The sequence below is a fragment of the Coregonus lavaretus genome, assembly GCF_964263955.1.
Source record: "Coregonus lavaretus genome assembly, chromosome: 33".
Taxonomy (NCBI): domain Eukaryota; kingdom Metazoa; phylum Chordata; class Actinopteri; order Salmoniformes; family Salmonidae; genus Coregonus; species Coregonus lavaretus.
The window spans coordinates 4,908,183-4,930,601 of NC_140020.1; the positions used below are offsets into that span (position 1 = coordinate 4,908,183).

At 41.6% G+C, this 22,419-nt stretch overlaps 3 protein-coding genes across 3 annotated transcripts in view; 1 reads left to right on the top strand and 2 right to left on the bottom strand.

The window, feature by feature from the left end:
• LOC311108574 (translocating chain-associated membrane protein 2-like) overlaps positions 1–22,419 on the bottom strand; it is a 266,741-nt gene that overhangs the window by 44,247 nt on the left and 200,075 nt on the right. The window lies entirely within an intron of this gene.
• On the bottom strand, positions 6,008–8,447 carry LOC311108578 (uncharacterized protein). The gene is made up of 3 exons (XM_084151232.1): positions 7,256–8,447; positions 6,705–7,124; positions 6,008–6,272 (listed from the first exon to the last, which is right to left on the bottom strand). The coding sequence occupies exons 1-3, from the start codon at positions 7,352–7,354 to the stop codon at positions 6,243–6,245; spliced, it is 549 nt and encodes a 182-aa protein (XP_084007358.1). The 5' UTR covers positions 7,355–8,447; the 3' UTR covers positions 6,008–6,242.
• Positions 16,453–21,663, top strand: LOC311108057 (rhomboid domain-containing protein 2-like; the record flags this gene model as incomplete). The annotated part of the gene is made up of 4 exons (XM_084150705.1): positions 16,453–16,504; positions 18,445–18,849; positions 19,306–19,453; positions 19,701–21,663. 4 exons carry the CDS (start codon positions 16,453–16,455, stop codon positions 20,188–20,190), a joined length of 1,095 nt encoding a protein of 364 aa, XP_084006831.1. The 3' UTR covers positions 20,191–21,663.

The following is a 22,419-nucleotide window of genomic DNA, read 5'->3' on the forward strand; positions in this document are numbered from 1 at the left end:
CTCAACCTTTAAGTCTTTACTGAAGACTTATCTCTTCAGTAGGTCATATGATTGAGTGTAGTCTGGCCCAGGAGTGTGAAGGTGAACGGAAAGGCTGGAGCAACGAACAGCCCTTGCTGTCTCTGCCAGGCCGGTTCCCCTCTCCACTGGGGTTCTCTGCCTCTAACCCTGTTGCAGGGGCTGAGTCACTGGCCTGCTGGTGCTCTTTCATGCCGTCCCTGGGAGGGGTGCGTCACTTGAGTGGGTTGAGTTACTGACGTGATCTTCCTGTCTGGGTTGGCGCCCCCCCCCCCCTTGGTTTGTGCTGTGGTGGAGACCTCTGTGGGCTATACTCGGCCTTGTCTCAGGATTGTAAGTTGGTGGTTGGGGATATCCCTCTAGTGGTGCGGGGGCTGTGCTTTGGCGGAGTGGGTGGGGTTATATCCTTCCTGTTTGGCCCTGTCCGGGGGTTTCTTCGGATGGGGCCACAGTGTCTCCGGACCGCTCCTGTCTCAGCCTCCAGTATTTATGCTGCAGTAGTTTATGTGTCGGGGGGCTGGGGTTAGTTGGTTATACCTGGAGTACTTCTCCTGTCTTATCCAGTGTCCTGTGTGAATTTAAGTATGCTCTCTCTAATTCTCTCGTTCTCTCTTTCTCTCTGAGAACCTGAGCCCTAGGACCATACGTCAGGACTACCGGGCATGATGACACCCTGCTGCCCCCAGTCCGCCTGGCCTTGCTGCTATTCCAGTTTCAACTGTTCTGCCTGCGGCTACGAAACCCCTACCTGTCCCAGACCTGCTGTTTTCAACTCTAAATGATCGGCTATGAAAAGCCAACTGAGAGACCTGAGCCCTAGGACCATACGTCGGGACTACCGGCCGTGGTGACTCCTTGCTATCCCCAGTCCGCCTGGCCTTGCTGCTATTCCAGTTTAAACTGTTCTGCCTGCGGTTATGGAACCCCTACCTGTCCCAGACCTGCTGTTTTAAACTCTAATGATCGGCTATGAAAAGCCAACTGAGATTTATTCCTGATTATTATTTGACCATGCTTGTCACTTATGAACATTTTTGAACATCTTGGCATGGTTCTGTTATAATCTCCACCCGGCACAGCCAGAAGAGGACTGGCCACCCCTCATAGCCTGGTTCCTCTCTAGGTTTCTTCCTAGGTTTTGCCTTTCTAGGGAGTTTTTCCTAGCCACCGTGCTTCTACACCTGCATTACTAGCTGTTTGGGGTTTTAGGCTGGGTTTCTGTACAGCACTTCGAGATATTAGCTGATGTAAGAAGGGCTATATAAAATAAAATTGATTGATTGATTGAACTACGGCGATACGGATTTAATCGAGCCCATAGTTGTCATTCAATGTGTTTTCTGTCTCATGTTATACATTGAGATGTAATATGCTTGGACAAGTGTTTTGAGGCAGTACTTGAAGGTCCACTTTTTCTTCACTGATGTTTTTGGTTTTAATATACAAGCAGGCTCTGAATGTTCAAGGTCAAATCAATGCAATAAAGGGTTTGCTTGTCAGTTGATTGTAAGACCACTCCTTTTGGCTTGTGTGTTTTGTACTTTGTGTTTTTTTACACATACGGTAGACAAATCTCTTGGTACTCTTGATTTATACAACCTAGATTAAAACAACGTTTTTCAAAACCCTTAGTAAACCAGAACAGTTTTTAGTTCAAACTAAACATTTTTATCACACTAATGTATTATCAGTTTTTCCCCCTTAACTACACTTAACAAAATATAAATGCAACATGTAAAGTGTTGGTCCCATGTTTCATGAGCTGAAATAAAAGATCCCAGAAATTTTCCAAACGTACAAAAAGCTTCTTTCTCTAATTTTGTATACAAATTTGTTTAAATCTCTGTTAGTGAGCATTTGTCCTTTGCCAAGATAATCCATCCACCTGACAGGTGTAGCATATCAAGAAGCTGATTAAACAGCTTGATCATTACACAGGTGCTTCTTGTGCTGGGGACAATAAAAGAGCCACTCTAAAATGTGCAGTTTTGTCACACAACACAATGCTACATATGTCTCAAGTTTTGAGGAAGCGTGCAATTGGCATGCTGACTGCAGAAATGTCCACCAGAGATGTTGCGAGAGAATTTAAAATTCATTTCTGTACCATAAGCAGACTCCAACGTCGTTTTAGAGAATTTGGCAGTACGTCCAACCGGCCTCACAACCGCAGACCACGTGTAACCACGCCACCCCAGGACCAGCAGAGTGCCCAATGGTGGCGGTGGGGTTATGATATGGGCAAGCAATGAACAGCAACTTCGCACAGCTGTTGAAGAGTGACACAACATTCCACAGGCCACAATCAACAGCCTGATACACTCAATGCGAAGGATATGTGTCGTGCTGCTTGAGGGAAATGGTGGTCACACCAGATACTGTTTGGTTTTCTGATCCACGCACCTACCTTTCTTTTAAGGTATCTGTGTTCTTAGAATAAAATACAAAATAGCATCCACTCACCACTAAATTAGATCCATTACATTCAGTTTGTTTTGCAATGCATCGTTCAAAAATTTTGGAAATTCAGAAGCAGGGGACAAGTGGGTGAGGTGATCAAGAGTGTGGGCTACAAGGGCAGATTATGATGTAATCTTTGGAAAATTAACTAGTCGTGCACAGTAAAGAGAAGCCATAAATGACAACCAAGACTAAATAAAGCAAATCAATGATCTCCATTTATTATTTCTTTACAAATGCATGCTTTAAAGTTACTGTTTATATACAAATAGCTATTTTGCATATAAAACTGGATCAAGTGGTAAGAGTCATGTAACACAGGTCAATTTTAAAAAGGCACATTTCTTATTTAAATGACAACATGTACCATACCATATTTGATTCTGTATCACTACAATAGTTGAGGGTTTCTCTATTAAAAGAAACACAAAATGACGTGCTAAAATGATAGACTGCTGAACATCACCCGTATATCATCCACTTGATTCTATTTCATACGGTTACAGAACCTCAGAAAATTGAAGTAAATATTTTGTATTTAGGCTTTCAACCATCAGCATAAGAAAATAAAACTAGATAAAGTTCTTACATATACATATCCCAGAATTAGTGATTATCAGAACACACATAAATGACAGTTAATAGATGTATTCATGTTGTACTGCAAGTGCACATACAATACAACACATATTGCATTGCCTAAATGCCGTGGTAGTGTCCAGCTAAACATAACTAGTCGGTACTAAGCCTTACAGTGGGAGAGCATGAGAAAAAAACACCTGGGCATTTTTACAGTAAACCACCATTTAATCTACAACCTTTTCGTTTAATGAACCGATGAAGAACAAGGCTCAATGACTAAACAGTTACTGCAATTTAAATGTAGGAATTGTACAGTACATGGTACAATATGAATGTGCTACTAGTATGCATATTTGACTAATCTTGCACTGCTCTCTGTATTTACACAACCTTCGTGCATCTGAATAGGCAGCCATGTTGAACTTGTAAATACATTTAAAGATGCAAATATAGAATGCTTTCAATGCCGTAGACATTTCAGGAGTTAATTTACAATATATTACTTTTTTTATCGCCTTGTGGGGATCTTCACAGCATGATAAACGTCCAGAGGCAATATTTCATATCATAATCACCTCTGTTTGCGCCTAGTTTCACTTACAAAAACGATGTGTAACATTCAATGTATAATATCTCCAATTTTTCTAATCTGATGGGAAACAATGAAGGTCTGCACTCTATTTTATAAAAAAATCTATTGGTTTATTCCAAAATGTTCCATAACCTTAAAAGGAGCGCGTGGACCAAATCTACACTGAACAAAAATATAAACGCAACATGCAACTATTTCAAAGATTTTACTGAGTTACAGTTCATATAAGGAAATCAGTCAATTGAAATGAATAAATTAGGCCCTAATCTATGGATTTCACATGACTGGGAATTCAGATATGGAACACGCTGTCGTACACGTCAATCCAGAGCATCCCAAACATGCTCAATCAGTGACATGTCTGGTGAGTATGCAGGCCATGGAAGAACTGGGACATTTTCAGCTTCCAGAAATTGTGAACAGATCCTTGTGACATGGGGCCGTGCATTATTGTGCTGAAACGTGAGGTGATGGTGGCGGATGAATGGCACGACAATGGGCCTCAGGATCTCGTCACGGTATCTCTGTGCATTCAAATTGCCATCGATTTAAAATGCAATTGTGTTCATTGTCCGTAGCTTATGCCTGTCCATACCATAACCCCACCACCACGGGGCACTCTGTCCACAATGTTGACATCAGCAAACCGCTCGCCCACATGGCGCCATACACGCTGACTTCTACCTGGTACAGTTGAAACCGGGATTCATCCGTGAAGAGCACACTTCTCCAGCATGCCAGTTGCTATCGAAGGTGAGCATTTGCCCACAGAAGTCAGTTACGACGCCAAACTGCAGTCAGGTCAAGACCCTGGTGAGGACGACGAGCATGCAGATTAGCTTCCCTGAGACGGTTACTGACAGTTTGTGCAGAAATTATTCTGTTGTGCAAACCCACAGATTCATCAGCTGTCCGGGTGGTTGGTCTCAGACGATCCCACAGGTGAAGGAGCCGGATGTGGAGGTCCTGGGCTGGCGTGGTTACACGTGCACAAAATTTGAGAGAAATAAGCTTTTTGTGTGGATGGAAAATGTCTGGGATCTTTTATTTCAGCTCATGAAACATGGGACCAACACTTTACATGTTGCGTTTATATTTTGTTCAGTGTACATGAAAGGCCTGGGGGTTAGGGGTCGATTTGGAGTATGAGCCCATTCCCAACCAATCTTGAATGAATTGCACTACCTCTCAGCACGAGTCTCTACAAAATGCTGTCAGTAAGATTACACAACAAGACAATAAGTACAACAAACATTCATTCATACGTCTTTCCATTTAGTGATTATGTGCTGACACGTTACCTCCAAAAACAGTTTAAAACTGTTTTCCGTTACCACTCACCCTCCACCCGAAAGAAATAGGTTAACATATGGGGTTGTGAGGGTGTGCTGTAACGTTAACTTAATCTTCCTTAGCTCCACACGTCCTGAGAGTAGCGGCCCTTGGTCATCAGCTTCTTGATGTAAGCCACAGCCTGTGTGTGTGTGAGACCTCCCACCTCCTCAACGATGTCATAGAAGGAATTCTGCACATCCCGCGCCATGTTCCGAGCATTCCTAGGAAAAGACAAGTGGCAGCCATATTTACAGTAGGCACACAATAATGATGGATTTTCTCTTTCAAAAAACCCTCAAAGCTTGTACATGTACTGTGCCTTCAGGAAGTATTCACACCCACATTTTGTTGTGTTACAGCCTGAATTTAAAATGGAATAAATTGAGATTTTCTGTCACTGACCTACACACAACACCCCATAATGTCAAAGTGGAATTATGTTTTTAGAAATGTTTAGAAAGCTATAAAAAATGAAAAGCTGAAATGTCTTGAGTCAATATGTATTCAACCCATTTGTTATGGCAAGCCTAAATAAGTTCAGGAGTAAAAATATGCTTAACAACTCACATAATAAGTTGCAATAATAGTGTTTGACATGATTTTTGAATGAACACGGCCCTCCCCCTTCCTACTGCTCATTCAGTAACAACCTGCCTGCTCACTGCCTGGTAGTCAGCAGCAGGTCACAGTGAAAAATATGTTTTGTTTGAAGAAATGCCATGTTTACCCCCCGCGACATCGTTTTCAAAGTAGCCCAAATGTTAGCAAAACTGCGGACATGGCAACCCTGCACTGAAGCATCTGCTCGTTGCATGGTAACAATAGTCTCTCTGCCTGGTTGGGTTTCTGGTGAGCAAACCAACTATTTTGTGCACTACTGCCACCTACAGTGGGATCCAGTGCAGGACAGCAGAATATAAAACACCCACTGGTACATAACATGTCATGTAATGTCACTACAATAATTGTTCCCTTGCTGTAATTAATGAAGAACAAAAAAACAGTCTGACACAAATAATTGCAATTTCAAAAGCTTTATTGAAAATGCATATTTCAAACATTTTTTGTAGTTTTTTTATTTTAAAGAATAGTGCATGTCTCAAAATATTAGAACGAGACCAATATGTGTATTTTTCTAAACATAGTTCCTGTGTCTGAAATTAAGTTTCTGTGTGTATTGGAGGAGTAAGCAATACTCAAAATATCTGTGTGTGTGTGTGTTGTAGTAGTAGATGGCCATTATTTATTCAAACATCTAAGTTTGGGCAGCAGCCACTGGAGAAACCTGTCAATCAAACAGGACAATAAATAGTAGTTTTCACTTACACATCAGATAGCTGCTCTTTCTCTGCTACCTCATTCTATTTCTATAATTCTCTACCTCATTCTATTTCTATAAATCTCAAAAATGCCCTTGTTATGTTCTACTTCTCCTTCTTCTATTTCCTCACCTCTTCCTCAGACTCTTATTTTCCTCTTTCTTGTCCTCCTTACTTTCTCCAACATTTTCCACCTGCTTCATGTTACTAGCCTGCTCTTGCTTCACTCGCTTTTTTGCCTTGCCCTTTTTCCTTTTGACCTTCCCTTCCTGAATATTTTGGACAAGGAGATAAAGTAATATAAGCTTATGGCTATTTTCTACTCTTGAGCTACGATATCTAGAGTTATGATATACTGTAGGACATATGGCCAATATCCCCTTCCTGTTTCCTCTCACCTGTGGGTACACTCCTGTCATTTTCTGCGCCATTTCCTGGAGCAGCTTCCTGCTGTTCTCACTCAGGTTGGTGATGGGGGCCAGGCGAGGGCTTCCTGTATTGGTGATGGGGGCCAGGCAAGGGCTTTCTGTATTTCCTCTCACCTGTGGGGCCACTCCTGACATTTTCTGGAGCAGCTTCCTACCGTTCTCGCTCAGGTTGGTGATTGGGGCCAGGCGAGGGCTGTGGTGGTATGGTAAGTACTCCACAGCAGGCGGAGCAACAATGACAGGGACAGGGCTGGGAGGAGTCAGAGGCTTTGGGACATCCTCTGGAGAGGGCAGGGCCCGTAGGGCTTCAGCCAGGGTCCAGGGTGCTGAGGTCACAAGAGGAGAAAGGCAAGTCTGGCCAGGCACAGGACCAGAGACTTTCCCTGGGCTCTGTAATACCAGAAACAACAAACAAACTGTCAGGACAGTGCTATGTTATACACAATCTCTAGATATACTGTATAACTAATCTATAAATACATTAGATACATGACTACACTCAATAAGTAAGAGTAACTTACAAAGCGCTGGACTTCATACTTCTTTTTTTCAAGCTTGAGGAGCCTGTTCTTGGCTATGCTGGTCTTCATTTCTGCCATGCTCTCTACCATTTCGGCCATCTCTCCAGTGCATTTCTTGAAAGCCACTTTCAACCTTTCCAAGTCATTCAGCCAACTGTCCAGGTCTACTGCCTCAAGATCTCATTTTGCTGCAGTTTCTCTTCATCACTTGGATCAGTGCCCTCAACTCCTCGCCCCTCCTCCCATTGTCTTCCCTATTCACATCTTCATCCCTCAGTCTTTCATCCTTCCTCCTCCCCATCCACTTCTCAATCCAGGCTCTGAAGCATCCCTCATTCTTCTTCTGCCTCTCTTGGTTGATGTCCAGACCGTCATTGACCGTCTTCAGGCCTTCCTCCAGGTCAAGCTCTATGGAGGCCAGGTTTTCTTTAATTCTCCTCAGGCTCTCCTCATTGGTGTTGGTCCACTGTGTCTTCTTGTCCAGCTGCTGCCTGCAGGGCCGGACAGAAGGGACCACCTCCATCTGGCGTGACACCTTCTTCAGGGCACTCACAGAGGCAGGGAGAGGGATGTTGGGTTTGGCCACAATAATATGTACAGACATCGGGTCAAACAATTGAGATGTGACACACACTAGTGATGCGCGGGTTGACTCATAACCAGAAGTCCTGCGGTTATATCCACAGGGCGGGGGATTTAGGGTCATGAAATATTGTTGAATAAACAGAAAACAATACATTAAAAAATCCATAAATGTATAATTATTGTGCAAGTTATATCTATAGGCTATTTGGCATTAGTGTGTAAGCCTAAACTTTAGGGCATAACTTGACGCGCGCCAGATAGACTACACACCAATCACCAAACGCTTTAATTCAATAAGAGAAAAGCTACGAAATGGAAAGTTGAAAATAAAGAAGGGACGGCCAGAAAAGTAATGTTTGGAAAATATTTGGTGAAGTGTTAAAAGAGGATGATGGCAGTGCCTATGTTATGTTTGATGATTGTGAGGCACTATAGAAATTCGACAGTCACAAGAGGGGGATTCAAATAGGCCTATGGCACGTCAAGGGAACAAACAGCCTACTGTTCAGATGGGTTAGATGGAAACTGAAATCTGGACACTGACTGTAGATCTTTAACCTCTCACAGTCTTAATATTAACTCCTGCAGAATTAAGCATTTCTTGCAGTAAAATGATAGGCTACACCAAATGTAGGCTTTATTTTGACTCGGGAACAGCAGTGGAGAAATATGATTTCTTTCAGCATCTTGAGGGAATGCAAATGCACAGCTAGGGACTGCTTTATCAGCATCATAAAAGCTGATAATATTTCAACCACATAAAATGTGCATCCAAGCCAAACTGAAATCTTATCAGAAACATGTCTGGTCGTTTTCAACCCGTCAAACTGATGTCATTTGGAAATTTTGCACAGAAAATGTTTCCCTTTTGATCTTAAGTTATTGCATTTTCTTCTTGATCCCTAAAAGTTTTTGGTTTATTTAGTCTTCTATCTAATTATAGACAAGTTGACTAACAAATAGCCTACCAAAATGTTGGAAATTATAAGCAGAAACATATCCAAACTAGGCACAAAAAAATCCTGCACCCCCTGCTAAGAAATCGTTCTGACGGTGTTCTATATTTGCGGGTTAGGGTCAGGTGCGGGCCTCAGATTTTCACTTTATCACATATAGTCGGGCGGTTGCGGATGGGTTATTAGCAATTGCGGGTGGGTTCGGTTGAACAAACAGCTGACCCGCGCACCACTAACACACACACACACACACACACACACACACACACACACGTAAGAGCCTACCAGTCGAGGGTCCTTCAGTGAAGCCCCTTTTCTCAGTGGTTCCTTTGAAGGCCCTGGACTGTCCTCAGCAGAGGCATCATTGCCATTATCACACTGTGTGTCAGAGAGCTAGTTGGTCATAGTCCATTCTCCACATTCAGTCAAAGAGTTACTCAAATACATGCTGCAGAACATACCAGAAAGTCTGACTCATCGAAGGAGTGGAGAGAAAGATCGTCGTCCTCTACTATATCCCTCACTTTAAGCCTTGTCACCTTTCCATCCTCCTCATCCTTCACTTTCAGCAGTGGTGTCCTCCTTTCATGATCCTCATCATCAGACTGGGTATCAGAGTCAACTAGTCAGAGACTATTCTCCTTACAGTGATGTCACTCAACAAAGACATGGTGTACAACTGTCTTACCTCAGATTCACAGTCAGTGAAGGAGTAGATAGAGATGTCATCAGAGTTGGAGGATGAGATCACCCCATCATCATTTCTATCCATCAGCCGAGTCACCCTTCCAGACTGAGGAGACAGACAAAGGCATGTACTTAGGGCAGCCATAGAATACACTGGCATTGACTGTCAAGAAAATGTTGAATATTTAGGCAATCCAACATAGTTGTACAAGTAGTGAGTAATTTATGGGTAATTGAAAATGCAAGTGTATTGAAATGCAATAAATGCAACTCCCATAACATTAGGGATGGGGCTAAAGACTTTCCATACTGTAGGATTCTTTAGCATTTCTCTGTTCAAATATTTTTTTATTGAACACACACAAGAATGGTGTATAGGTATGAAAGACATGTGTACAGTTCTTATCTAAACATAAGAGAACAGACATGAACAACAAGACCCAGAGTTCTGGACACAAAACAAATATTACAAAACACGACATACAGAACAGGGACAGGTAGAAAGAAAAAGGGTATATGTAACCCCCCCCACTTATCCCCCCCTATTCCACCCTATTCCCCTCCCGACTGCTCGAGTGTCAGGGCCAGCACACGCTGCCCAAAGGTAGATTACAATATGACAATTGAGAGTGCGTTAAAAAGTACAAATTCACAGCACCGACTGGTCCAGGTAAGAGAGGAAAGGCTGCCAGATTTGATCAAATGTTGATAATTTATTGTTCAGAATATATCTAATTCTTTCTAAGTGTACAGTTTTTGCCACTTCGCTGAGCCATAATTTGGTAGAGGGCGCTTCCCTCCTTTTCCAAAACAACAAGATTAATTTTTTTGCCGAAATGAGACTGTAAGAGATGAGTTGTTTTTGGGAGTTGGTTAATCCGTTTAGGGAATCGGACACTCCCAGGATTATCAGAAGCGGGTCTGGGTCTATTGAAGTCTCCAGAACTTCAGAGAGGACCCCAAATATTCCACACCAATAACCATACAGACTAGAGCATAGGGCAAAGCAGTGGAGTAGTGTACCCTGCTCAGCCTGACATTTATCACACATAGGGGATGTATCAGGAAATATCCTATGCAGTTTAGTTTTGGAGTAGTGTAATCTGTGTAATACCTTAAATTGTATGAGACGATGTCTGGAGTTAATGGAGCAGGTGTGGATATACTCCAAGCTATCCTCCCAGTCTGCCACCGAAATATCAGTCCCTAGTTCTTCCTCCCATTTTGCCTTAATGGCATCTGTAGAGGGTGCGCTAACAGATTGAAAAGCGTCATATAGACGAGATATCAGTTTGTCTGAGGTGGGGCATATTTTTATGCATCCGTCAAACATGGAAGGTTTAGCATTCTCAAATGTTGGGAGGTGTTTTCTAACATAGTCTCTAATTTGTAGGTATCTGAAAAAGTTACTTCTGGGAAGGTTATAAGTTTCCCTCAGCGCTTCAAAGGAAGCAAAGGTCCCTCCTATATATAAATCCCCTATGGTACTTATCCCCAACTCTCCCCATCGCTCAAAGGTGTTATCAAGGTTAGAGGGGGCAAAGGAGGGATTCCTGGCAACAGGGAGCATGAATGATATTGGTCTAAGCTCAAAGTGGACTTTAATTTGCTTCCAGATTCGGACTGTGCTATGTATAATAGGATTGTTATGGTAAAGTGACATCTCCAGATTAACAGGTGACAAAATCACGGCACCAATAGAGAAGGGGTGACACTCCTCCCGCTCCATGCTAAGCCAGCTGGATGGCGGGGTTGCGTCATCCAGCAAAAACGTAACAGCGCGGAGGTTAGCGGCCCAATAGTAAAATATAAAATTTGGGAGAGACAATCCTCCTTCCATCTTGGATTTACATAGGTGTTTTATACCTATCCTGTGTGTTTTATAATCCCAGATGAAAGGATTGATAATAGAGTCCAGTTGTTTATGAAATGATTTAGGTATGAATACTGGGATGTTCTGGTATAGGTAGAGCAGTTGTGGGAGGAAGACCATTTTAATGGCATTAATTCTTCCGAGCAGAGAAATTGGGAGAGTTCTCCAAAACTGTTTGTTTGCCTTGAGATTTTGCATCAGAGAAGGGAAATTCTCTTTAAATAGTAAGGAGTATTGTTTGGTAACTACAATTCCAAGGTAGATACATTTTTCTGAAGATAACTTAACTGGAAGATGTTCTAGCCAGGAGGTGTTTTGCAACCGTATGGGCATTAATTCCCTCTTGTTCCAATTTATTCTATATCCCGAGAAGGTACCAAACAAATTAATCACCTCAAGAATAGCTGGAATACTAGCGTGGGGTTCTGTTACATAGAGGAGAATATCATCTGCGTATAGGGAAATCTTATTTAGAGTATCTTTAGTATTATAGCCGTGTATTGCTGAATGAGATCTGATCGCTTGAGCGAGAGGTTCAATAATTAGGGCGAAGAGCATAGGCGACAGCGCACAACCCTGCCTTGTCCCTCTGTGGAGGTTAAATCGGGGCGACATTGATTGGTTAGTGAGTATTCTCGCACAGGGGTTCCTATATAAAAGCTGGATCCAATTTATGAACCCATCTCCAATATTAAATTTCTGTAGGACCTTGAATAGATAGGGCCACTCAACTTGGTCAAAGGCCTTTTCGGCGTCAAGAGATATAACGGCAAGGTCCACGTTAGGTAACCTCTGAGAATACATAATGTGAAGAGGCGCCTGAGATTGAAGAATGAGTTTCTATTAGGGATAAAGCCGGTCTGGTCCGAATGGACCAATTTGCCAATTAAAGTGCTAAGCCTGTTAGCCAGAGTTTTTGCTAAAATCTTTTGGTCTGTATTAAGGAGGGATATTGGTCTGTATGACCCTACCTCTTCCGGATCTTTACCCTTCTTATGTATAACTGTAATAAACGCCTCATCCAAAGTAGATGGGAGAGCTCCATCCTCATTGGCCCGAACCAACATTTTGTGCAGGTAGGGAGATAGCATGTTGCTGAATGTTTTATAGAATTCACCAGGGTATCCATCTGGGCCCGGGGTCTTGCCACTCTTTAGAGATTTAATTGTTTCTCTAATTTCTTCAAGAGATATTTCCTTATTCAGGAAGTTAGAGTCTTCCTGGTTCAGGGCAGGAAGATTACAGTCCTCCAAAAAGTTATGCATAATTAAGGGATTAGGATCCGCTTTAGATGTATATAGAGTCTCATAAAACTGACGGAATCTGTCATTGATGTCTTTGGGGGAGGAGAGTAATTCCCCAGATGCAGATTTAACTTTGTGAATCATTCGGTCACTCACGTTTTTTCGAAGTTGTCTGGCGAGTAATTTGTGTGGTTTGTCACCAAACTCAAAATATTTTTGCTTGGCATAGAGAAAAGATTTAGCAATTTTAGCCGAGAGGATCTGATTGTATTAAAATTTTAAAGACATAATTTGTTTATGTTTCTCCATAGATGGATGTCTAGCATTCTCCCTATCCAGTAAGTGAATTTGTCCCTCCAGTTCTACCAATTTTTTTCTGTTTTGCCTACTGGCAGTCTGAAAGGAGATGATACAGCCTCTCAAATAAGCCTTCAGCGTTTCCCACAATAATGCTGGGGAAGTCTCTGTGTTGTCGTTGGTATCAAATAAAAATGTAATTTGGTCTTTAAGATGTTCACAGAATGTTGGTTCTGTGAGGAGCTGAGGATTCAACCTCCAGACCCTCTCGTTTGGTACGATGTCACCCAATCTCAGGGAGAAGATGAGTGGACTGTGGTCAGAGATTATAATATCATGATATCTCACATTACAGGTATAGGGGAGTAGTTTAGCATCAACCAAAAAGTAGTCAATTCGAGTATATACATTGTGAACATGAGAGTAAAAGGAGTATTCCCTACCCGTAGGATTAGAGATCCTCCATATATCAAATAAGTTAGAATTTTTTATGTAGGTATTCAAGAATTCGCTTGAATAGGAGGTAGGGGTTCGCCGGGTAGAGGATCTATCCAAATATTGGTCTAGTACACAGTTAAGGTCCCCTCCAATGACCAGATTAGTATGGGAGATATCTGGAATCAGGGCAAGGACTCTTTTGAAAAAAGAGGGGTTATCAATGTTTGGCCCTTAGATATTTAGTAGAGTTACAGAAGTAGAATGGATCTCTCCTATTACGATCACATAACGACCCTCTTTATCCACAATAGTGGTTTTATGTAGAAAGGGAATTCCTTTCCGTACCAGAATCGCTGTGCCTCTCGTTTTGGCAGAGAAGTTAGAGTGATACACTTGTCCCACCCACTTACATTTAAGTCTGTTATGAGATTTGTTTTTCAGATGGGTTTCTTGCAAAAATATAATATCAGACGAAAGTGCTTTCAAGTGGGCTAGGACCCTGCCTCTCTTAATTGGTTTGTTTAAACCCTTGACATTCCAGGAAGTGAATGTAAGTCCCGCCCTCCTCTCATTTGTAGTTCCTATGGTGGCCTGCATAACATGTAACTCACTAAAAAGGTAAGAAAGCGCACCAAACCATCACGATCTGCATATGTAGCACCTACACCCGAGCAGTATCCAACCCACCCCTCCCCCCCCGCAAGCACCTTTACTCTCCACCCTGTTCCCCTACTTTCCCCAACCTTTACCCCCCCCCCCCATCAACCCACATTTAACAGGCATACACACATAGGACAGAAATAAATATGAAAATAAAAATAACAAACACATTGTCTGGCCGATGCCAAAAAAGCACGGCGCGCCCTCGAACAAGAGGTAAAACACAAATAAAATCCCAACTATGCGCTCACCTCTCGCTATCCTAGAACTTCTACTAACATATGAACTGAGGAGGCTCCCGCACTTAAAGTGTTCAATTAGCATCTAATAAACCTAAACAGAATAAGTTGCAACTTAAACATATTGCGCACTTAAGGTTAATCTTGGGTCAATCCCTGAGATAAGCAAGATGTATCATCACAAGATTCTATTGCTAAGCAATACCGGTCTAAACATAAACCATCAGTAACCGACATAGACAGCAGGACAGTTACATATTGTGGGTTAGGAGAATTGAACAAGGATTTTGATAAATTGAACGTACCCCCCAATCAAAAAAATAACAAAGTAAATAAAAATGTAAAAAAATTAAAAAATGTAAAAATAATAATAATAATACATTATTTTCAAATAATTTAAAAAAATAGTGATTTATATATACATATGTGCACACATACACATCCACACACACACACACACACACATACATACATGTGCATACCTACATACATACACACACACACATACGTATATATATATATATATATACGCACACACATATACACACGTATACACGCACACATACATACACACACCCCAAAAAATATATACATATAAAATAAATATTCTTAAATATATACAGATACATACACACGCATACACATATACATCCATACACACACATCTACATACACAAACATGCATACCCCAGAATAATAATCTATACAAATTTAAAATATACACATACATAATACTAAAATGCTAAGAGAAAATAATAATAAAGTACAAATAATTATTATTATATGTACGCACAGGAATAATGTAAGAATTGAAAAATAAATAACGAAACAAAACAAAAATGGGGGAATATAAGTATATCCATCCGAAAGTGTCAATGATCCGACCTGGAAGGCCTCCCAAACAGGCATCGCTCTAAACCCAGTCGGAATGAAAGTGAAATTAACGTTAAGTGAGAGCTCTGACCGCCCTCCATTGGTCAGCTCATCGTATTACATGTTCGGTAGCCCTTGCTGAGACCGTTTAATACGGTTTCACCCGTTATGGTATGGTATGGTATGGATTCGAGTCCGTGAGCAGACCTTAACACACAATGACAAGGCACTCTAACCTGTACGGGGGATTGGTGTATATTCCCGGACAAACTTCTCTGCGTCCAGAACCGAGGAGAGCCAGATCTTCTCCCCGGAAGGCGGGGTAATTCTTAGTCTTGCAGGGAAGAGCAAGGCTGGGTGAAGATGGAGTTTGTAGAGTTTGGTCATGACATCTCTGTAGCCAGCGCGGTGCTTTGCCACATCGGGCGCATAGTCCTCATAGACACGAAAGGGGTGCCCTTTATGTAACAGGTTACCCCTCATTCGAGCCTCGCGCAGGATAAGATCCTTGGTCTTGAAACTGTGACAACAGATGATTACTGGGCGAGGACGCTGGCCCGGTCCAGGCACTGGGACAAGGGCGCGATGTGCACGGTCCACTAGGGGATCCGACGCCAAAACATCCGGTCCCATTGCATCCTTCAGTAGCTTGGCGAAGAAGTCGGTGGGGCGAGAGCCCGCCTCCACCCCTTCTGCCAGACCCACAACGCAAAGGTTATGCCGCCTGGATCTGCCCTCCAGGTCGACCACTTTCACAGAAAGCCTCTGCACATTATCCTGCAATGACGTGCATAGCATCTCTAACTCGTCGATCCTACCAGCGTTGAATTCAGAAGCTTTCTCAAGGTCCACAATACTCTGGCCCTGCGAAGCGACCGTTCGAATGGTGCTCTCGATTTTAGTGTCCAGTTCAGCAATAGTAGCCTTAAGATCCTCCGCTATAGCAACACGTAGTTCTCCCAAAGCCCGGGTAAGTTCTGTAAGTGTCACGTTGTTACCTGTGCCTTCCGCCATGTTTGTCTCGTTGTTTGGTGGGGTGTAGACCTCTGATGTGGATTTATTGTCCTTTGGTCGCTTATTACTAGGCATTTTCACATAGAAAGTTACAATATTGTATTAGTAAGAAAAGTTTGTTGTAACAAGTGCAATAAAGTAAGTTAGGTTAGATTATTTCGCAAAAAAGTTGCGGGAGCCTCTCACACACAGCCGTTCACTCCAACATGCTAGCTCCGCCCCATTCTTTAGCATTTCTAATGAATGATTGTCAATTCAACCAAGCCAACCAAAATGGCCATATGAATCAACAGATTGATCTATCTGTTCTGTCTCTATGGGAACAGCAGAGATGTCTGACCTGGCTAAGAGGCTCTGGATTGATGTCCCATCCATCCCCAGATGTCTGTTCCTGCCCACAGCTCACAATGATTGGCTGTGAACAGTAAAGAAAAAATGTAACACTCTTTTGCTCATTTTGGCCTTGGAAATAACTTGGAAATAAATGATGTAGCTATCAATAAATAATTTAAGTAGCTACTGTTATGTGGTTGATTTGAATGTGACATACAGGCCTTTTGTGGATCTGAGGGGTCTGCACTGAAGTAGACTGTCAAGACAATATTCCATTTCAAATGTGGTTAGATAAGGAGGGATATCTGCACTTGCTTTTATTGTGATAACTGCAGTTTGTACATGCAGCATAACTAATGTTTATGTGTTATTGTTTTCAGGTCAGATTTGACTTACAGGCCTTGGCCTTCTGCGCACTTTGCCGGTTGGCCACATCACAGAATCAGGGGTGTTCACCCTCACTGGATTCAACTGTCAACACAACACTCCATTTAAAAGGTGATAACAAAAACAGAAGATTTTTTAAATATATATATATATATTTGATATTTAACACATAAGGGCGGCGCTTTAAAGCTCTTTTGATTCACTCATCATTACGATTCATCTTGCTTTCTGAGGGATACATTTCCATCAATTGATTGGCACAAAACATATCCTGGCACACACACGCATAAAGGGCATGTCCCAAATGGCACCCCAGTGCCCATATATTGCACTTATTTTGACCTGAGTCCAATGGGCACAGGTCAAAAGTAGTACACTACAGGGTGCCATTTGGGACCAAAGAATGTAAGAGCCTACCAGACGTTCTAAACTCCAAATCACCTTGTGCAGTGCGCACGGGTCTATCCAACCGTTTCCAATCGTAGTATTTATTCTCTGCACAGTGTCAGCTAGGGCAGACTATGCACCTGAAACAACCTGACTGAAGAAAGCGATTGTACTGATTGTATCAAAGCTGAACACAGTTTATGTAGTGAATTTATGCTTGGTTACGTCACAATAGGTCACAGTTTTATGGCCGCGCATAATACGTCACAGGAAAGGCTTGTATGGGACTGGACTGGTGGTATCTCCCCCTGGTCGTAATTCATAACTGTCAAATAAAATCTATCTAGCTATCTAACTCAAATGGCTGTTGAGGACTCTTTGATCATCACATTTGAGGCACATGTCAGCAGGTGGCAGTGTCTTCAAATGCAGCACTTGATGATCTGAGCAACAGTTGAGCAACTTTGTGGTTGTGACAAATCCAAATGCGGAAGTCCAGTACATTTGTTTTTGCTTAGCAAGCTTGCCCGCCTATTTCTACAATTCATCTTCTTAAACTCGGATTTTAAACTTAACCACACTGCTAACCTTATGCCCAACCTTAAATTAAGACCAAAAAGCCTATTTTTGTTTTCATTAATTTTTAAGATATAGCCTATTTGTAATTTGTGGCTTTGTTATCTAGTGGGAACCTCTAGCTAGCTAGCTAGCTACCTATAATCTGGCTAAAGTTTTACGCAATATTGGAGGAAAAGATTGATTATTGTACTTGATTATCCAAGTTTGACAAATATGCATTGGGCATCAAAATGATATCCGAATAGTTTTAAAACATATGGTTCAGAGGTTCAAGAGTTTTACTCCTGAGTTCAGGCTCACGAGTGGGATTGTTGCTGTCATTAGAGTATCATTTGTTTTGTTTACTGTCACTACATATTTCGGTTTATCAGAGGATGTCTTCAGTCTTGGAACGACAGTTTTTGGCAATGGGCATGGTAAGTTAGCTAGGAGGGTCTGAGTGAATCAACAGTCATATATGCTCAGTAGCTACTTTGAATGAGAGTGTTGTAACGTTAGCTAGCTTGCTAAAACGTATAGCTAATGTAACAGATGGTGCCAGTAGGCTACAGCAGCAGGCTACAGCACAACACACCAGTGCAGCTTATGTCTGTCAACCCTATCATTTATGTTTTAATCCTTTCCTCTTCCTTTGCAGTGCACAAGCTCATCACATACTCCTTCCACCACAAGACAGTGACCCAGCTACTCCTCAGTATTGGGGTTCTGGTGCCCCTCTGTGGAGGCATTGAGAAGAGTGTGGGGACTGTTCGGTTCCTCCTCATGTTTCTGCTGCTCTCTATCAGCACAGGGGTGTTGTACACCATACTGGGTCTGCTACTGTTTGGTGCATCTGCCCAGAAACAGGTGGAGGGGTTCATTCCAGTGTCCCTCTCCCTTATGGGTATGGCCACAGTGCACTCCCGTATGGTTAAGGGCTTTCTTTTCGGGGTCACTGTACCCATGTTAGCCCTGCCCTGGCTGTTTCTGTTCATCATAACACTTTTGGTCCCACACACTGTCTTCCTTTGCAATGCCATCGCCATCATCGCAGGGGGGATCTGTATCCTTACTCATTTACATTTACATTTTAGTCATTTAGCAGACGCTCTTATCCAGAGCGACTTACAGTTAGTGAGTTATTTTTTAATTTTTCATACTGGCCCCCCGTGGGAATCGAACCCACAACCCTGGCGTTGCAAACGCCATGCTCTACCAACTGAGCTACATCCCTGCCGGCCATTCCCTCCCCTACCCTGGACGACGCTGGGCCAATTGTGCGCCGCCCCATGGGTCTCCCGGTCGCGGCCGGCTATAACCTCATTGTGGTTCAAAATAACTGATACACTCCTCTGCAGTATGTCACAGCTTTATAAGTGTGCTTAGTAGTGTAGTTAAGTGGTAATAGGTTATAGGTGTTGTATATGAATCCTGCTGCTGAACATTATGGCATGTTTGTTTAGAAAAAATCTTGCATCACTGCGTCACACATTCTCCTTAACTTGCACTGGTGAAACAGACGGTAAGGGCTGGCTCTCACTTCTGGACATGTCCGATGCCAGGGCATCAGTGCTGGACAAGAAGATGCCTTTCAGGCTGCTGAGGAACATTGGTGTCCTGTATGTCCCTGCATCAACAGAGGAGAGAAGGAAGACGGTCCACCCACCGTAAGTACTGAGAAAGCACCAGACATATCATTTATCAGACAAGACAAGAGGTCATTAAATAACAATTGCTGTGTGCAAGCCAGAGCACATAATGTACTACAGTATAATGAGGTGCAGTTATAATTGATGATCCGCAGCTGTAATTGAATACTGTACAATAGGCACCTAGTGGTCCCCCATGATTAGATAGAGAATTACTGGTATAGATAGGCTCTCTGAAATCTGTCCACGTTCTCATTGATTGCAGAATCATTCCAACCCCAGGCTCCTACCCAGTCCAAGCCTACGCTCCAGTGTCCTTTACCTCCAACCTACAGGCTACCGAGACCACACCAAAGACATTTGAAGGCTGGGCCAACTCCTACTATACACAGGGGAGCCCTGTTCAGCTCTCAGGTTATAATGGACACAACCATGGATATGGCCTCAAGCATAGCTTTGGGCCAAGTCACGGACATAGTCACAAACATGGACACAGCTGCAGCCACAGCCAAGGTCATGGACATAGTCACGAACACAGCTTCGGCCATGGACTCAGTCATGGGCATGCATCTGCCTCTCAAACCAGCAGTCACTGGGCTCCAGTGGCTCAACATCCACATTCTCAACATTCCCACCTCAGTCCACTGTCTGTGTCTGTCAGTGCCCCCCAGAGTTTCACAGCAAAAATGCTGGAGTCACTGCCAGAATCTGTGATGGTTCACCCAGGAGCACCTGTGTCTTCACTGACAGATTGATGACTTCAATCCGTAACGGCAAAACTCGCTATAGCTCGATTGAAATTTAAAGGCAATGTTCGCGAAGACCGGAAATTACATTTACATTTCAAGCGTGCTATTTTCAGCAATCACAATCCTTGTAAAAACGTCAAATCTTGGTATAACTAATAACATAAAAAAAATAAAAAATGTCAGTGTGGTTATAAGCCGCTATAGCTCTGAACTACGGCAATACGGATTTAATCGAGCCCATAGTTGTCATTCAATGTGTTTTCTGTCTCATGTTATACATTGAGATGTAATATGCTTGGACAAGTGGTTTGAGGCAGTACTTGAAGGTCCACTTTTTCTTCACTGATGTTTTTGGTTTGAATATACAAGCAGGCTCTGAATGTTCAAGGTCAAATCAATGCAAGAAGGGTTTGATTGTCAGTTGATTGTAAGACCACTCCTTTTGGCTTGTGTGTTTTGTACTTTGTGTTTTTTTACACAGACGGTAGACAAATCTCTTGGTACTCTTGATTTATATAACCTAGATTAAAACAACGTTTTTCAAAACCCTTAGTAAACCAGAACAGTTTTTAGTTCAAACTAAACATTTTTATCACACTAATGTATTATCAGTTTTTCCCCCTTAACTACACTTAACAAAAATATAAATGCAACATGTAAAGTGTTGGTCCCATCACAATATATTTTACATTAGTTATCTTGTTGTTTTTAATCCCACCCTTCAGCTCCACTCAACCCCTCCCATCTATCTCTTAACACCATCCATTTTTTATTTACATTTGCCATATATTTTTCAACTGTGCTGTGATGTTTCACAAAAGTTCTGAACCTTTCTATTCTCATAGTTTCTACAGATTGTAAATTAAAGATAAACATTTTTGTTAAAAGTATTATTATATTATTGATCGATTGACTATGACTTTTCAAATCACCCAGTAGTGCTATCTGCAGAGTTAGCTCCAGGTAAATGTTGCACTTCTTCTTCCTGGACCTTTGACCAAAAACAAGCTACACATGGACAGTACCAAAACAAATGATCTAATGAATCGGTCTCTTCGCAGAAAAATCTGCAGAGCTGGGATGGTTGTATCCCCCATATATATAACATTCTATTGGTTGCAAGAATTTTGTATAATAATTTTAATTGAAAAATTTTAGGTTTTGAATCCGGCGTTGTTTTGCGTATCAGTTCATAAACCATGTGCCATGGTATCGGTACATCGAAAATCTCTTTCCAACTATTTTGCAATCTATATGGCACAGCTGTCAAATTTTTTGTCCTTAAATAAAACTGATATACTTTTTTATTTATCACAATTTTCATTAACCAATTTTGGTCTTTAATGAAGACAAGTTCCTTATTTTTTCCCCCTTCCACTTGCCTCTTCCATTTTTGCGTTAATGCTGCAATTAGTTGGTTGTAATTTTGGGTAGAGCAGACATTTCCATATATTTTTGTTAGCTGCATGTGTGACATAACTCCACTATTCCTATTTATGATATCATTTACAAAGATTATACCTTTTTTAAACATTTTTTTGAAAAAATTATAATATAAAAATTATATTTGAGTTTAACCACATTATTTGTTGTATTATTTGTTCTGTCTTTTCTGGTGGATTAAACTGAAATCGCAACCAACTTTCTATGGCTTATTTTTAAAATAGTGATATTTTGGAGATGATTTCATTTTCAGTGAGAGGTTGTAATCTGAATAAAGGGGAAAAGGCCATTCTTGAACATGGGGTGAGATATTCTTATTAATCTGCTAGAAAACCAGTTTGGATTTAAGTATAACTTTTGCATGACTGAAGCCTTTAGTGAGAGGTCTAATGCTTTAATATTTAATAATTTCTGCCCTCTGAATTCATGTTCATTATATAAATAGGCCCGTTTAATTTTGTCTGGCTTGCCGTTCCAAATAAAATTGAATCTTTTTTTTGCTCATTTAATTTTTAAAAACAGGTCCCTAGATGTAGGCAAGACCATAAGCAAATAGGTAAACTGGGATATGACTAAAGAGTTAATCAGGGTGATTTTACCACAAATAGACAGGTATTTTCCTTTCCATGGTAGAACATTTGTATATATTTTTGCTAACTTTCTATTAAAATGTATTGTAGTGAGATAATTTCTTTATTTCGGGATATGTATACCGAGTATGTCCACATCACCGTCAGACCATTTTATTGGTAAACTACACGGTAATGTAAAAGGTTAGAAAAAGTACCTAGA